The 18,431-nt window shown below is 46.4% G+C and overlaps 1 protein-coding gene across 2 annotated transcripts in view; it reads right to left on the bottom strand.

The window, feature by feature from the left end:
- Positions 1 to 14,781, bottom strand: part of pnkd (PNKD metallo-beta-lactamase domain containing) — a 29,516-nt gene extending 14,735 nt beyond the window's left edge. For both annotated transcript variants that reach the window (XM_078552669.1, XM_078552671.1), the window contains exons 1-5: positions 14,607 to 14,781; positions 7,490 to 7,605; positions 4,728 to 4,840; positions 3,524 to 3,582; positions 1,295 to 1,387 (exon numbers count right to left, since the gene is read on the bottom strand). In XM_078552669.1, coding sequence (XP_078408795.1) covers positions 1,295 to 1,387; positions 3,524 to 3,582; positions 4,728 to 4,840; positions 7,490 to 7,605; positions 14,607 to 14,761 — 536 coding nt within the window. In that variant the 5' untranslated portion in view covers positions 14,762 to 14,781. The remainder of the gene's footprint in view (positions 1 to 1,294; positions 1,388 to 3,523; positions 3,583 to 4,727; positions 4,841 to 7,489; positions 7,606 to 14,606) is intronic.
- Between the last annotated feature and the right edge of the window lie 3,650 nt (positions 14,782 to 18,431).

The following is an 18,431-nucleotide window of genomic DNA, read 5'->3' as shown; positions in this document are numbered from 1 at the left end:
ATAGAGTAGAGTTCCAAATTACCCGTAATCTAATTGAATGATGGAACAGACTTGAGGGGCCGAATGGCCTCCTTCTGTTCCAACGTTACCATCTGAAGAAGAGCAGGCAAGTCCCTCTGCTTCCTGGAAAGCATCTACCCCCTCAACCAACATCAACGAATACAGATGAATTGGCTGCACATCTCATCGCTATTAAGTGGGTCATGGCCAGTAAATTGGTTTTCCTATTCATCCAAAAATCGACGGCTACACATCAAAAATAATTCATTAGCTGTGAAGCGCTTTGGAATAGCCCAAGGACATGGAATGTGCTATATAAATCATGTCACTGCTTTCTCCTCAGAGGAGGAAACGAAAACAAACAGGATGCCTGATTTTATTGACTTCACAGAGAGAGAGAGAGCGTGCGCATTTCTATGGCGCAGTTACTGATCATGTAACAAAACACTGGAAGGCATTTCACAGAGAAATGGTTTGATGGAGTTCTTCATTATGGGGAAAAGCCAGATTGAGACTGACAGAGGAGTGGAAGGGAAGTGGGAGGTTCCCCGACAGTCGCTGACCAATGGCTGAGGGAAGTTTGAAGTCACAAAGAGATCTGTCAACCAAGGATTTCATTTCAGTGTTTGGGGAGGAGAAGAAAAGGTCAACAAAGGCTGGGCGGGATGGACATAACACGTGACACTGACTAGACTGGCCAAGTTTTAGACAAGTTGGGGACGGGTTAAGTGGAGCACGGAGGGAATGAAAGGCGACAGTACTGGGGGGGTTGGTTACAGCACAAAGGGAGGCCATTCGGCCTGTGACCTCCATGCCAGCTCTCTGCAAGAGCAACTCAGCTAGTCCCATACCCCTGCCCTTTCCCTGTAACCCTGCAAATTATTATTCTTCAGGTAACGCCAGGTGATGTTGTGAAGGTCATAATAACTGGACTTTACAAATGGATAGGATATACAGGGTTTCAATATCATCGCAGGGGCTTGAACAGGACCATTCTTGTTTCAGATGCAGAAAAATAAGGTAATATCTGTGGACAGAAACAGAACTGACATTTCGGGTCAAGATGACCAATGAATGATCACTGACCTGAAACCTTAACTCTGTTTCCCTCTCCAGAGATGGTGCCTGATCTGCTGAGTTATTCCAGCAATTTTTTTGTTTCATGTTTCAGATTTTCAGCATTCGCAATATTTTGCTCTTGTACAGAAAATAAGCTTCTTTTATACTCCCCAAATGATGCCATCACCCAGTGCTCTTCCTGATCACAGAAGACACACACCCACACAGTACTTACTTTGTGAGTCCAGGAATGTTATCTCTGGAGGTACCATACACTCTACAAGATTTGTAGATTTTCTTCAGTACCTTGTTTCCACCACTGTGATCCCTACAGAAACAAAAGAGAGAACGAGGGAGCAAGCTAGGTTTAAACTAAGTATGGTAATGTTTGTTAACAGAAGGTATTAAGGAATATGGGACAATGACGGGTATATGGTTGCAGATTAGCCATGATCTCACTTGAGGGACTACGCAGCCTACTCTTGTTCCTTTGCGAATGGCAGGCAGAGCAGCAGAGAGAGAAAGAGAAAGGAGAGAAAAAGAAATAACCTAAAATACATCCGATTCTATTGGGCCATTGGGTGGAAGGGAGCTGTCCCAGTGGGGGGAGGAGCGGGGATTGGGAGCTGTCCCAGTTTGAATTTTGGGGGGGGGGGGGGGGGGGGGAAAGAGAGAGGAAGAGATGGGGGGGATAGGGGGTTGTGAGCTGTCCCAGTGAAGGGAGCAGGGTCGGGAGCTGTCCCAATTGAGGGAGGAGCGGGGTTTGGGAGCTGTCCCAGTTTTTGGGGGGGGGGGGGGGGGGGGGGTGTGGAGGAAGAGATGGGGGGGGGATAGGGTGTTGTGAGCTGTCCCAGTTGGGGGGGAGGGAGGAGGAGTGGGGATTGGGAGCTGTCCCAGTTTGAGTTGGGGGATGTGGTTGGGAGCTACCCGGTTTGGGGGTGGGGGTGGGATAGGGATAGGGGCTTGAGAGCTGCAGGGACTGTAGCTATTCTGTTGTTTGGGGGGGGGGGGGGGGGTGGTGGAGAGAGCTAGGGGGCAAAGGTTTTTTAAATGATTGTTTTGCAGGTACTGATGACGTCTTTGGAATAAGGTCTTTCAGGAGGTGCTGTTCGATTCACAGAAAGAGATAAAAACCTGTATGTGCATATCAAAGGGCCACTGAATGGATGCCAGGACTGTCCCACCACAGTCACCATTGTCATTTCGAAGTTCACAACTCATACTGCTCATCCCGTGACCCCATCAGTCATCACGACCCATGGCTTGGGAACCCATTGCACTACAATTTTTAAGAAAACTATTAGATTCCAGGGTTCATTAGTAAGAGTGTCCCACTTCTCCCAATGGGAAAAGGCTGCTGTGCGAACCCAAACAGCCCACATGGTCCTGTGTTTATCCCCAGTGTGTCACAGATTACCTGACTTAAACCGGATCAGCACTGTCCTCAGTACCCGTGGGTGAGGGGGTCAGGAGGGGATCTAACTCTGATCTCCACACTGCAATCCTTTACTGGAAAACAGACCTGTGTGGGCGACAGCTCAGGCTCAGTTGTGATGCCTCTTCAGTCCAATAGCTGTCGAGAAGCTATTAATGTATGTATTATTGGAAAATATTTTTCTTTTAAAATAGAGGTTTAGTCTGTGGGTGTGCCTAAATCAGATTAAAGCCAGTTAGTCTGGGTGCTTTGACGTGTACTAGTTTTGATACGTAAGAGAGATGGTGTGCATTTGCATTTTTTGAATAGGACATTCAAGAAATGGGGTGAAAAATGATACCTATCTAGCAGATACCAAGCCATATGTTTATATTGCTAATAAAATTGGTACTATGAAAGGGGTTTTATTGTTAGAGAGGTTCAGTTCAGAGATTTTTGATAACCATGAGAATTAACATTCAATCAGTAGTGGTAGGTATAACTTCAGCAGTTTTCGGGTGTGCAGGGCAGAGGCAATGCGAGATCAAAAGGCAGCTGTAAGCCTCCCACTGGCTCCACAGGAACCAAAGTGAAAAGAACCTCATTTTGAATTCCTAAAGTGAAAATGCTTTGCCTGGTATTTGGTTAAGTCTATGGGTTGCTACTGACTTAATGGAGATTAGTTTGGGAATTTGTTAAAAGTTATGATAGTAATTTGTAACCATGTGTATATATATTTTAATTTGTGTAAATTAATAAAACGTTTCATTTAGTTCAATGTAAAACCGCGAGAGCTGGCGGTCTGGTTCCTAAATTTAGGGTTGCATCTCAAACACTTAAAATTATAGGTTATGACAGTTGTTTAAAGTTTCCCTCTGGGATTTTTAAATAATTCCGCTTCACCAACTGCATCAGTCATGACAATGAATAAAGCCACTGTGATTATCAGACTGCAGCTCAACACAAATCACTGTTTCAAGACAGGATGGAGAAATAAAATCACAGAATATAGAACTGACTATAAAAATTAGAGAGAAACTCGTAACTCACCAGTGTTTGTGTGTTGTAAGAATAGCTTCCAGAGTCGCACCCTCCTGTTCAAGATATGCCTGAAGAGTCAAAGTAAAACACATTATATTGTCTATTTCTTTTGAGGCCTTAGTAGGCTCAATGAAATGTGTGCCAGCAACTTGTCCATTTTTCCAATCCCGTATCAGCATGAAACTAATTAAATAATAGTTTCTTCTGCACTCTACATTGTCCCCATCAAACACTCCCAGGACAGGTACAGCACGGGGTTAGATACAGAGTAAAACTCCCTCTACATTGTCCCCATCAAACACTCCCAGGGCAGGTACAGCACGGGGTTAGATACAGAGTAAAGCTCCCTCTACACTGTCCCCATCAATCACTCCCAGGACAGGTACAGCATGGGGTTAGATAGAGAGTAAAGCTCCCTCTACACTGCCCCATCAAACACTCCCAGGGCAGGTACAGCACAGGGTTAGATACAGAGTAAAGCTCCCTCTACACTATCCCCATCAAACACTCCCAGGACAGGTACAGCACAGGGTTAGATACAGAGTAAAGCTCCCTCTACACTGTCCCCATCAAACACTCCCAGGACAGGTACAGCACGGGGTTAGATACAGAGTAAAGCCCCCTCTACACTGTCCCCATCAAACACTCCCAGGGCAGGTACAGCACGGGGTTAGATACAGAGTAAAGCCCCCTCTACACTGTCCCCATCAAACACTCCCAGGGCAGGTACAGGACGGGATTAGATACAGAGTAAAGCCCCCTCTACACTGTCCCCATCAAACACTCCCAGGACAGGTACAGCACGGGGTTAGATACAGAGTAAAGCTGGGATTGGATGATCCTCCCCAAAACACTTCACACAGGATCTTTAGTCAGCAGATACTGAGGAACCACCCAACTGCTTTAGCCTGGATTCAAATATCCATTACCCATGATTAAAAGAGAGGGTCTAACCTAATGCAACCCTATATCCAGAATCAACTTCACACAACCTATTTCATGTACAGTGAGCAGGCAGCCAGTTACTTCCCCAGGGCCTGGGAAAGAACTCACTCTAGTCCCTAATACCACACACCTCCCAGCATGGCACCATGGGCCAGAGCCTGCTGGCAGATTTTAACCCTGTATGCTGTACCAGGGAGGGTGTGTTGCCTGGTTAAGGAAGCCGGACAGGAGGCAACATCCATTTATACAGGGAACACGAGCAGCTTACCTGGACAATCAGTGGATCAGAAGGGTCAACAGCGACGGCAATGTTTGTGTCTAAGTCAATGATCAAGTACCCATAATTGTCTGTCAGTATGGGGACTGGAAGAATTTTCACACCTGAAGGCAAAATGGACAGATCACATGGGCAAAAACGGTGAAGCCGCTGAGCACATACTCCCCAATCCGCACCCAACGACCACCCCCGCCATCCATCACTACTGTTCCTCACTCTCTACAGCCCAACTTTACCTGCTTTGTCAATTCAAACAGTGGGGTACAGTATTGGTAGGAACAGGCCAGTCCTGGTATAATACACAGGTACAGTACTGGTGGGGACAGGTCTGTCACTGTATAACACTGGGGCACAGTACTGGTGGGGACAGGTCTGTCACTGTATAATACTGGGGTACAATACTGGTGGGGACGGGTCTGTCACTGTATAACACTGGGGTACAATACTGGTGGGGAAGGGTCTGTCATTGTATAACACTGGGGTACAATAATGGTGGGAGCAGGTCTGTCACTGTATAACACTGGGGTACAGTACTGGTGGGAGCAGGTCTGTCACTGTATAACACTGGGGTACAGTACTGGTGTGGACAGGTCTGTCACTTTATGACACGGGTACAGTACTGGTGGGGACAGGTCTATCACTTATAACATGGGTACAGTACTGGTGGGGACAGGTTGTCACTGTATAACACTGGGGTACTGTACTGGTGGGGACAGGTCTGTCACTGTATAATACACGGATACTGGACTGGTGGGGACAGGTCTGTCACCATACAATACTGGGGTACAGTACTGGTGTGGACAGGTCTGTCACTTTATGACACGGGTACAGTACTGGTGGGGACAGGTCTATCACTGTATAATATTGGGGTACAATACTGGTGGGGACGGGTCTGTCACTGTATAGCACTGGGGTACAGTACTTGTGGGGACAGGTCTATCACTGTATAACACTGGGGTACAGTACTGGTGAGGACAGGTCTGTCACTGTATAATACTGGGGTACAGTACTTGTGGGGACAGGTCTATCACTGTATAATACTGGGGTACAGTACTTGTGGGGACAGGTCTATCACTGTATAACACTGGGGTACAGTACTTGTGGGGACAGGTCTATCACTGTATAATACTGGGGTACAGTACTGGTGGGGACAGGTCTGTCACGGTATAACATTGGGCAGGGTACCAGGATATTCTTTTGTCTCTGCGATGAACTTGGTTTTCATATTCATCAACAGAACAGTAGCATCTAGTCAGAAGTGAGTCACTTCCAATCCCTATTTTCTATCTTAATTCTCATTGTGCCTTCTGAGAAAGGGTGAGTGAGGTGGTGGGAGTGGCAAACACACACTGGACTCTCCATTACCAGGGATTCTAAGATAATTGCAGATTTTCTCCCATCGCCTCCTGTAGGTGCTGTCGTGGGCCTGAAATATAGATCCACAGGTTCCAGCTGCTCTCAATGAGATTTGACAGCACGCTGTTCTGACAAGAGCCATCTCAAATACAGTCCTCATCCCACTCTTCACACGTGCACAGCTTTCAGCAGGGGTCAGGATCAGAATTTCTACTTGGGTACATTTAGGTACGCTTTGGTACATTTGAAGTGTGTTGTAATGTACAAAATGCAGAAGCCAAAGCAACCCAATATGATATGGCCAGATAATCTGCTTTTAACGATATTGATTAATGGATAAATAAGGGACAGGGCACATGTGTGAACTCTCCTATTTGTTTTTGAAATAGTGGCCATGGAATCTTTTACATCCACCCGACAGAACTTCAGTTTAACGCCTCAGCTGAAAAGCAGCAGCTGTGATGGAGTGACACTCCTTCAGGACTGCACTGGCGTGTCAGTCGAGATTCTCTGCTCAAGTCTTTGGAGTGTGCCTTAAACCCACACTCAGAGGAGAAGCAGCTGCCATGACAGGGTTGGTGGGGGTGGCGGGGGGAAGATAACTGGTTGGTTTAGCCCTTCCTCACCCAGAGGTCCTGTCAGGTTGGTCATTGTTCTCAGTGGGTGGAAACACCCATCTGTAAACTGGTTCTTTTTGTATACACACACGACTATAAAAACAAGTGTCAGGGGTGGGTTATTTCAGGAATGACTGTGCCTTCAAACACAAGCGCAACAGAACCTAAAGATTTTTCAGGAGGTTCCAGCCAATCTGCACTCTCCTAGAGTGCTGCAGCTTCTCAAAATTCTCAGGCTGGAATAACAAAAAAAAGAATTTACATTTACAGAGCACTTTTCTATCCTTCAGCTTGCCCTAAAGAGCTTCACAATGTCAAAAGTTACTGCAGGAGTGTAGTCACTGTTGTTTTGTAGCTAATCGCAGCAGCCAATTTGCACACAAGGTGAGTGACCAGTTCATCTGTTTCAGTTGCTCAGCCATGACAACTCACCTGTTCTTTCCCTGAAGACATGCCATCTCTTTACACTCAGCTGGGCAGGCAGATGGGGTCAGCGAGACACCTCAGGCAGCACAGTGCTCCACCAGTACTGCACGCAAGTGCTGGACTAGATCACGTGCTCAGGTCTTTGGAATGGCGCTTAAACCCACCGCCTTCTGTCTTTGGCTCAATGGTAATAAAACCAGATCCATTAGCAGGTTAAACGTGTACTTCCGTTGATCCCCAAACCTCCATCTTGCACACTTCCCCAAACCCGATTGGCGAGGTTTTCAGAAAGCTGTTGACAGGGGAGGTTTGGGGTGGGATGGGAATCTTCCTTTGATCGATCAGAGAACTTACCGTTAATAACCTTGGGGCAGACAACGGAATGGCCGCTGGGATAATAATCTCGGGTCTTCTTCAATTGCTTCTTGTGAAAGATGTACCCTAGCCTGGTCCTTGTATACAGGGTGTACCTGAAAACAGAGCATTGCATATTAGTAGGTGGGGAAATGGCAAAGAGAAACAGGGAGTGTCACACTTGAGTGACATTAAAAGTTTATCTTTGCACTAACTATGTACCAATGAGTCATCTCTACATGACAGTGAATGGATGGTCTTGGACTGGGGGAGGGTCTGTAGTGGAATTCCCCAGGGATCGATGTTAGGACTGCAGGCCTTCCTTATATATATTAGTGATCCAGACCTTGGCGTACAGGGCACAGTTTCAAAATGTTTGGATGATAGGAAACTTGGAAGTATTGTGAACCATGAGGAGGATAGTGTAGAACTTCAAAAGGGCTTAGGCTGATCAGTGGAATGGGCGGACAAGTGGCAGGAGAAGTCTACTAGAGAGCAGTCTGAAGTGGCTCATTTTGGTAGGAAAATCAGGGAGAGACAATATTGTGCAGGAGCAGAGGAACCTGGGTGTATACGCACACAAACGATTGAAGGTGGCAGGACAAGTTGAAAGAGGTTAATAAAGCATACAACATCTGGGGCTTCATTAATAGTGGCATAGAGCATAAATACATGGAAGTTATGTTAAACCTGTATAAAACACTGGATCAGCCTCATATTTTAGCAAGGATATGAAGGCATTAGAGAGGGTGAGTATCATTCCTGGGGTGAGAAACTTCAGTCACTAAGAAAGAGTGGAGAAGTTGGGACTTTTCTCCTTGGAGAAAAGAAGATTGATAGAGGCATTCAAAATCATGAGGTGTTTGGACAAAGTAGATAGGGAGAAATTAGATCCAACCACCTTGAGCTGCTTCATCAATGATCTTCCTTCCATTATAAGGTCAGAAGTGGGGATGTTCACTGATGATTGCACAATGTTCAGCACCATTCGCAACTCCTCAGATACTGAAGCAGTCCATGTCCAAATGCAACAAGACCTGGACAATATCCAAGCTTCAGCTGACAAGTGGCAAGTAACATTCATGCCACACAAGTGCCAGGCAATGACCATCTCCAACAAGAGAGAATCCAACCATCGCCCCTTGATATTCAATGGCATTACCATCACTGAATCCCCCATTGTCCACATCCTGGGGGTTACCACTGACCAGAAACTGGACTGTACCAGCCATACAAATACTGTGGCTGCAAGAGCAGGTCAGAGGCTGGGAATCCTGCAGAGAGTAATTCACCTCCTGACTTCCCAAAGCCTATCCATCCTCTACAAGGCACAAGTCAGGAGTGTGAAGGAATTCCCTACACTTGCCTGGATGAATGCAACTCCAACAACACTCCAGAAGCTCAAAACCGTCCAGGATAAAGCAGCCTGCTTGATTGGCACCTAATCCACCACCTCAAAACATTCACTCCCTCCACTACCGACACACAGTGGCAGCAGTGTGTACCATCTACAATATGCACTGCAGAAACTCACCAAGCCTCCTTTGACACCACCTTCCAAACTGATGACCACTACCATCTAAAAGGACAAGGGCAGCAGATAGGTGGGAACACCACCACCTGCAATTTCCCCTCCAAACCACCCCCCAACCTGGCTTCAAAATATATAGCCATTCTTCCACTGTCGCTGGGTCAAAATCCTGGAACCCCCTCCCTAACAGCACTATGGGTGTACCTACACCACATGGACTGCAGCAGTTCAAGAAGGCAGTTCATCAGCACCTTCTCAATGGCAATTGGGGATGGGCAGCAAATGCTGGCCCAGCCAGCGACACTCACATTCCATGAAAGAATTAAAAAAAGCTTCCCATTGGTGTAAGGATCAAGAACCACAGGACCAAGAGAAGCGGTAGCAACATGAGGAAAAACTTTTTCACGCAACAAGTGGTTAGGATCTTGAATACACAGCCTGATAGCATGGTGGAGGCAAGGTCAACTGAGGCTTTCAAAAGGGAATTGGATCATTAACTAATGAGGAAAATTCGGCCAGGCTATAGGGAAAAGGCAGGGGGATGGCACCAGATGAATTGCTGCTTCAGAGAACAAGCTCTGACGCAATAGGTCAAATGGCCTCCTTCTGTGATGTAACCAATCTATGAATGGCTATTTGCCAGCATGCAGAGTATGGTAACATAGCAGCAATGTTACTGGATTAGTAATCCAGAGGCCTAAGACTAATGACCCAGAGAGGAGATTATTTAAATAATCAAATAAAATCTGCAACAAAATCCTAGTGATACACTTTGGAAGGAGTAATTTGACAAGGAAGTATTCAATGAACGGCATGACACTAGGAAGTTCTGAGGAACAAAGGGACCTTGGCATGTGTGTCCATAGATCTCTGAAGGCAGAGGAGCATGTTAGTGGAGTGGTGAAAAAGGCATATGGGACACTTGCCTTCATCAATCGAGGCATAGATTACAAAAATAGGGAGGTCATGTTGGAGTTGTATAGAACTTTGGTGAGGCCACAGCTGGAGTACTGTGTGCAGTTCTGGTCGCCACATTATAGGAAGGATGTGATTGCACTGGAGGGGGTGCAGAGGAGATTCACCAGGACGTTACCTGGGATGAAACATTTAAGTTATGAAGAGAATTTGGATAGACTTGGGTTGTTTTTGTTGGAGCAGAGAAGACTGAGGGGCGACCTGATCGAGGTGTACAAGATTATGAGGGGCATGGACAGGGTGGATAGGGAACAGCTGTTCCCCTTAGTTGAAGGGTCAGTCACAAGGGGGCATAAGTTCAAGGTGAGGGGCAGGGGGTTTAGGGGGGATGTGAGGAAAAACCTTTTTACCCAGAGGGTGATGACGGTCTGGAATGCACTGCCTGGGAGGGTGGTGGAGGCGGGTTGCCTCACATCCTTTAAAAAGTACCTGGATGAGCACTTGGCACGTCATAACATTCAAGGCTATGGGCCAAGTGCTGGTAAATGGGATCAGGTAGGTAGGTCAGGTGTTTCTCACATGTCGGTGCAGACTCGATGGGCCGAAGGGCCTCTTCTGCACCGTGATTCTGTGATAGTCTCATTATTAATGATCATGCGACCACTATAACATTGTAAAACTCATCTGGTTCTGTAGTGCTCGTTAAGGGAAGGAAATATGCCCTCCTTACCCCGCCTGGCCTATATGTGACCCCAGACCCACTCCAACGTTGGTTGACTGCCGTCTAAAGTGACCTTGCAAGCCATTCCATGGTATTTAAGAACGTGTCTCTCCACCATCTTCTCAAGGACAATCAGGGATAGGCAATAAATTCTGGCCTTGCCTACGATGTGAACATCTGCAACTGAATAACAAGAAGCATCAAGTGTTCCAGGTCAGGGTCAGCATGCGGCACGGACAGGACTTCTCTAACCCTACATCACAGCTCAACTCCAACCTCAGAAACACATCCGAATGAGACCAGATGAAGAACTGAAATGCTAATCTGTCTGAACAGCTGAGTATTTCCAGCTTTTAATTTCAATTTCCAACATTTGTAGATTTTATTAAACTTTCCATTGTATTGTCCAGAGAGAGTGTTGGTGTGCACTGCATCTAATCGAATGATACACCCACGGTGCTGTTAGGGAGGGATTTCCAGGATTTTGACCCAGCGACAGTGAAGGAACGGCCGATCTATTTCCAAGTCAGGATGGTGAGTGGCTTGGAGGGGAATTTCCAGGCAGTGGTGTTCCCATCTATCTGCTGCCCTTGTCCTTCTAGATGGTTGTGGGTTTGGGATGTGCTGCTGAAGTGTAACCAACAATTACGATTCTTGCTGAAGTTATGTTCACCAAGTAACAAATGGGTTTGATAAGTAGGACAGCGGCCTTGAGCTTCCAGTCTCACCTAGAATCTTCCAATCACAGAAAACCAGCAAACAGTATCTATTACTTCTGAGAACCAGGAGGCCATTGTGACATTCACTGGGTTACCTACTAAAACCGACGAGTGAAGTCTACCATTGCTTCAGTTTAATATCACATTAACAACTATTACCATAACTTACACTTATGTCTAACTTATACACAGCCGTAGGTGGTTGGGCGGCCAGTGTGAATCAGGCTGATGCCTGCAGTACTGGGGTTCCATCTCTGTTCTGGCTGTGGTGCTTTGGAGACCTGCCTCCTCACCCTGCCCGAAGTGGACGACATGGCACCATGGGTCTGACTGACCTTCGGGCAGGGAACTGAGAAGGGAAGAAACACAGGAGCAGGAAATGCACAACAGGCCAGGGTCAGAGGAATGGAGGGTTCAGGGGAGAGAGAGAGGGGGGTGGGGGGGTCATAAATTTGGAACAGCTTCCAGAGATAGGGAGGGCCACGGTCATATAAACATTTAAACACAAGGACAGGGAGGCAATGTAGATCAGTGAAGATGGGGAGGGTGAGGTAATAGTCAAACAGAATTTGGTGGGAAATGAATTATGGATGAGACGAATATAGGAGGGTGAAGGATCACAGACAGGACAAGAAAGCACTGGAGTAATTGAGTCAGGAATGACAACTTTTATTGGTGAAATACTGAGGTAGGGACATGTGCATTGTTACAAAGGTGGAAGAGACAGTCTTTGTGATATAACAACAATCTGCATTTATATAGCACCTCTATGTCTCAAGTCGTTTCACAGGAGCGCTATGAAACAAACTTTGACACCCAAGTCACTGAGCAGACATTATGACGAGGACCAAAAGCTCAATCAGGGGTCGGTTTTAAGGAGTGCCTTAGAGAAGGAAAGCAAGGTGGAGAGATTTAGGGAGGGAATTCCAGAGCTTGGGGCCCAGACAACTGAAAACACAGCTTCCAATGGTAAGGTAAGGGAAGTGGGGAAATGCACGAGGGACCAGAATTAAAGAAATGCAGTGCTTTGACTGTTGTAGGGGCTGGAGGAGGTTACAGAGATAGGGAGGGATTTGAACACAAGGGTGAAAATTTAATATTGAGGTTTTGCTGGACCAGGAGCCAACTCAGGTTCAACATGTTGGTGTTGGTGAACTGGACAGGGTGCAAGTCGGGAAATGGGCAAAGGTTTTTTTTTAATTCATTCTTGGGATGTGGGAATCCAGATTTTTTGATCATTATAATGAGACCAGCGTTTTATCCCAATGTATTAATTAACTGAATTTTAATTCCCCAGTAGCTGTCGTGGGATACAGTAGATTAAACCACTCTGTCAGTATTGCCTCAGTGGGCAGTGCGCTCACCTCAGAGTCAGAAGGTTCTGCTCCAGAGATCAGAATACAATGGTGCAAGCTGATATTCTCAGTGCCAGTACTGAGGGAGCGTTGCACTGTCAGAGGTGCCATCTTCAGGCCAGACTTTAAGCTGAGGTCCTCTTGGGTGCAATTAAAAGATTCTACAGCCACTATTTTGGGGAAGAGCAGGGATTTTGTTCCCCCTCCACCCCTCCCAAGTGCCCTTGGCCAGTAGCCATCCCTCAATCAACATTGGTAAAAACAAGGTCATTATCACATTGCACAAATTCTGCACACAAACTGGCCACTGCGTTTCTGACATTACAACTATGACTGAACTTCAATAGATACTCCATTGGCTGCTAAGCGCTTTGGGACAGGTTCTGAGATCGGGAAAAAAGATACAGAAATGCAAGCCTTGCCTTTCTTTCACAGGAGTGCAAGAGCAAGGAGGTTACACAGAACTTGTATAAGACACTAATTCAGCCTCAGCTGGAGAATTGCGTCCAGTTGTGGGCACTGCACTTTAGGAAAGATGTGAAGGCCTCTTTGTGAAAGAGTGCAGAAAAGATACACGAGAATGATTCCAGGGATGAGGAACTTCAGTTATGAAGATAGACTGGAGGAGTTAGGACTGTTTTCCTTGGAGAAGAGAAGGCTGAGAGGAAGCATTAATCCAGAGAGGTATCCAAAATCATGAGGGGTCTGGACAGAGTAGACAGGGAAAAACTGTTCCCACTCGTGAAAGAATCGAGAACCAATGAATACAGATTTAAAGTAATTGGCAAAAGCAATAGGAGAAAGAACTTTTTAATCAGCCGTGGTCTCACTGATGGCAGAGCAGACTCAAGGGGCCAAATGGTCTACTTCTGCTCCTACGTCTTATGGCCTTTACGCAGGGAGTGGTTAGGATGTGGAATGCACTGCCTGGGAGTGGTGCAGACAGGTTTAGTTAAGGCATTCAAAAGGGAGAGTTATCTGAAATGGAAAAGCGTGCAGGGTCATGGGGAGATGGCGGGAGAATGTCACAAAGCGATTTGCTCATTGGGAGAGCTGGTGCAGACACGACGGGCCAAATGGCCTCCTCCTGCGCTGCAACAATTCTGTGACATTTAGAAGTATGTAATGTAATCTGTTGTCCCCAGCAATATTAGAAGATCAATGGGTGGGAATTATCTCCACGCCAACACCAACATCACCCACCTTATTGAACTTCCAACATAAGGCAAAATCAACGGAGGGCCATCTGCCCGGAATGCACACACTTGGGACAGACCTGTGCCTGCACTGCAGTGTGTTTTGTCTAGAATGCTCTCTGCACAAAGAGATTGCCTCAAAGTGCTTTGCAAGGCTCCAGGAAACTAGTGAGCACTCATTAAAGGGAATACCATTGCACTGTCTTTGACTGTCTGCAATGACCATATTGAAACGACTGTAATATTCACTGATGGTATTGAAGCACCTGGTGAACCATGGTTAAAATTGAATCTGACAGCACTTTTTGTGATGGCCGTTTAGAAATGTTTTGTAAAGTTCTTTCAGATATTTTGTGAATAAAGTATATATTTCCAAAAAAAAAAATTAAAGGAGAGAGGCAAACAACAAAAAAAAAGGAAGATCCCCATTTCTACAGCAGCTGCCACAGTCTCGGGGCTGGGGGGGGCAATATCTGCATTGGTTGCAAGATGTTGTGGCTCGCGCGGTCCCCGAGAGGGATTGATTGACAGCTCCCGCTTGATTGACAGCTCGCTAACCCCGGGCCCGCGCTTGCGCGCACCTACCTACCGCCCGCTCCCCTCCCCTCCCCTCCCCTCCCCTCCTCCTCAGGACCGCCCGCCATCATTTTCATCATCAGCCCCTCGGCCGGTATACTTACGCAATCCTGAAAAGCGGTTTCTCGGTGCGAGCCATCAGCCAGCGTCGAAAGCCCAGCCAGCGGCGTAACCCAACGCCCGACCTGCCCAGTGCGATGAGTAGCAGTGCCCCGATCCCCAGCCCCGCCAGGCCACAAACCAGAGCCAGGCCCACCATCACCGCGCACGCGCATCTTTCAGCCCGGGCTCCGCCCCCCCTTCCGAAGCCTTATAAGGTGATTAGGGGGCGGGGCCCCATTGATTGACACCGCCACTCAACAAACCACAGGTGGGAACACGCCCACTTCATCGCCAAATAAGGGGCGGGGAAAATGATGATTGACACCAGCGCTCAAGCATGCGCCCCTTTGCGGCTGACGGAAAGGGGGCGGTCCTTTGGAGGGGATGATTGACAGGTTGGCTGATTTAGGGACCGTGGCTAAAATCCTCACCTCATAGGGGAGGAAAAGAGGGAAAGCTGAAAATGCTGGTGAGAAATGTGGCACCCGGCGATTCACAGGGGAACTGATGATGAAACATTAAACTAGGACCCTGCCTGTCCTCTCACAGAATCATGGAATGGTTCCAGCATAGAAGGAGACCCATCATGTTGGTCCTGTCTCTCTGCAAGCCCCCATCTTTTCCCTGTAGCCCTACAATTTTTTAACTCTAGATAATAATCCAATTCCCTCCTGGAGGCATGGATTGAATCTTCCTCCACCACACTCTCAGGCAGTGCATTCCAAATCCTAGCTACTCGCTGCGTGAAAAAGTTTCTTCTCATTTCACCATTACTTCATTTGCTAATTCCCTTAAATCTGTGATCTCTGGTTCTCAATCCTTCTACCAATGGAAACAGTTTCTCCCTTTTTACTCTGCCCAGATCCCTCATAACTTTAACACTTCTATCAAACCTCTTATCAATGTTCTGTTCTCCAAGGAGAACAGACCCATCTTCTCCAATTTTTCTACGTAACTGAAGTTCCCCATTCCTCAACCATTCTCGTAAATCTTTTCTGCACTCTCTCTAATGCCTTCACATCCTTCCGAAAGTGTGGTGCCCAGAGCTGGATGGAATGTTCCAGTTAAGGTCGAACCAGTGTTTTGTAAAGTTTCACCGTAACTTCCTTACTTTTGTACTCTATGCCTCTATTTATAAAGCCCAGGATCATGTATACTTTATTAACCGCTTTCTCAACCTGTCCTCCCACCTTCAATGATTTGTGCTCTTATACCCCCATGTCCCCCTCCTTCTGCACTCCCTTTAGAATTGTACCCTTTGTTTTATATTGCCTATCTTCATGCATTCTATCAAAATATATCACTTCACACTTCTCTGCATTAAATTTCACCTGACACATGTCTGCCCATTCCATCAACTTGTCTATGTCCTTTTGAAGTTTATCATTATCTTCCTCGCAGTTCGTAATACTTCCAAGCTTTGTACACCTAAGCCCAGGTCGTTAATACATATCAAGAAAAGCTGGGGACCTAATACTGACCCTTGGGGAACACCATTCTCCAGTCTGCAAAACAATCTATCACGACTAACTACTCTCTCTTACCTGTCACTTAGCCAACTTAGTATCCATGCTGCTACTGTCCATCTTATTCCATGTGTTACAACCAGGTGAGGAGGAATGAGCTGGCTCCTTTCTATTCAGCCCCTCAGTTGGTCGCAACAAATGTTTTAAAATTTATTTTCCCCATGAAAGCCTTTTCCATTCCAAGTGTATTTATTTGTTAATAAGGAGCCAATCAAACCAGGTTTTCATGAGTCAAAGAAAGAGTAAGTTGATTAGTTACTATACCCAAAAAATGTGGCAACACACACACACAGATATCAGAAGTAAGACAGTTAAAGTCCAATAAAAAGTTAAAAGAATACATGATTCAGTCCTTTGCTTTTCTTTAAGGTATAGACTGTTGAACATTGAGGCTATTTGAAGCTTGTTGGTTTCCTGTAGAATTCTGGAGTTGACTTGGTTCAGGTCTGCACTTTGTTGAAGACACTGTTTTAGATTCAGGGAGAGAGAAATATTTTTACTGCTCTCTTCCAGCCATGTTTATAGATGACTGCAATGTTTCTTTTTCCTCCTCCTCCTGCTTCTGCTTGGCAGAACCAGTTTTTAAAACTCCTATATGCATATTCCAGGAAAGGAATTCAATTAGCATGCCTTGCAGTCATTGTTGCAGACCAAGTAATCCCATTTATGATCTTTTCATCTCCAAAACCTTTGACATGTTTCAAGATAGAAATCAATAGGAGATAGAGTTACTTCACCCTTGACCAGGGGCTTTGGATGTCTGATAAGTATCTGGCTGGTTAGCAGTTCCCATTGTCTTGATAGAATGACAGTTGGTTAAAGTGCAGCACTTTGCATTTTTAATCCCTTCCTTTAGAGAGAGTCATTGTTTGAAGTGGACCTTGAATGGAGTGCAACCGAGGAAACTGAGTGCAGACTTGGAGTTTGGTGAGTGAGAGAGTTTAGAGTTAATTTTGTTCTTAAATTTTGCTCTTAAAATCTAATCTAGTCTGTAACTGGAAAGTACTGTGTAAGCAGGCTAAGCTCTTTCTTTCTTGCAGCTTAGATAGGGTAAACTCACTCTCTGCTGTGAGAGCTGAGAAATTAATTAGCTAACTGGTTGAATCTGGTTACTCTAGCCCCAGTTCAGTTGGCTATAAATATAGGTGTTCTTTAGTGCAGCTAAGGAGAGTGAGTGCAGACTTGGAGTTTGGTGAGTGGAGGAGTTTGGTGAGTGGAGGAGTTTGGTGAGTGGAGGAGTCTGGTGATGAAGGGGAATAAGGTGTTTGTTTCCTTTTTCTATCTTTTTCACCTTGTAGGAATTGGTTCTTGCTCTACTACAGGGAAAGGAGCTAACTGTTGGGTGATTATCCGATGTTTGCGGCTTGAGGAACTTCAGCTCAGAGTCATTGAGCTGGAGGCTGAGCTGCAGACACTGCGACACATCAGGGAGGGGGAAAGTTACCTGGATGCTTTATACCAGGAGGCAGTCACACCCCTCAGGATAGGCTCTTCTGATTTGGTCATTGGTCAGGGACAGGAGGGTGTGACCACGAGCGAGGCAGGCAAGGGGACCCGGAGGGCAGGAGTGTGTGACTCTGCAATTGTCCAATAGGTTTGTGGTTCTGTCAGCTTGTTTTGGATAAGAGTGGGGGCTGCGGGATGGATGAGCAAACTGACCACGGCACCGTGGTACTGGAAGCCATCCAAGTGGGGGGAGCATAAAGGAATGTAGTGGGGATAGTGTAGTGAGGGGGATTGACACTGTTCTCTGTAGCAAACAGCGAGAGTCCAGATGGCTTTGTTGCCCCCCCGGTGCCAGGGTTCAGGACATCTGCTCAGGGCAGGAGAGGAACTTGCAGTGGGAGGGGCAGGGTCCAGTGGTCGTGATCCGTGTAGGTACCAACGACAAAGGGTGGAACAAGGAAATAGGTTCTGCATAGGGAGTATGAGGAGCTAGGTACTAAATTGAAAAACAGAACCTTAAAGGTTATAATTACCTGAGCCTGAGCCGTGTGCAAATTGGCCTAGAGTACAGAAAATGAGAGAGATGAATATGTGTCTCACTGACTGGTGTGGGAGAAGTGGGTTCCAGTTTGTGGGGCACTGGCACCAGCACTGGTGAAAATGGGGGCTGTGCCTTTGGGACGGTCTACACCTGAACTGAGCTGGGACCAGTGTTCTTGTGAATCACATAACTAGGGAAGTAGAGAGGGTTCCTGAATAAAGGAGCTGGGAGAGCGGAGGTGACTGAGGGAGTTTGGTGAGGAGGGAGGAGGTGTTCCTTTCCTTCACTGTCTTTCTTCAGAAAGAAGAGCAGTG

The sequence above is a fragment of the Cetorhinus maximus genome, chromosome 11 (assembly GCF_964194155.1).
Source record: "Cetorhinus maximus chromosome 11, sCetMax3.hap1.1, whole genome shotgun sequence".
Lineage (NCBI taxonomy): Eukaryota > Metazoa > Chordata > Chondrichthyes > Lamniformes > Cetorhinidae > Cetorhinus > Cetorhinus maximus.
The sequence above is the reverse complement of the archived record's forward strand: the minus strand, read 5'-3'. Positions and strand labels throughout refer to the sequence as shown.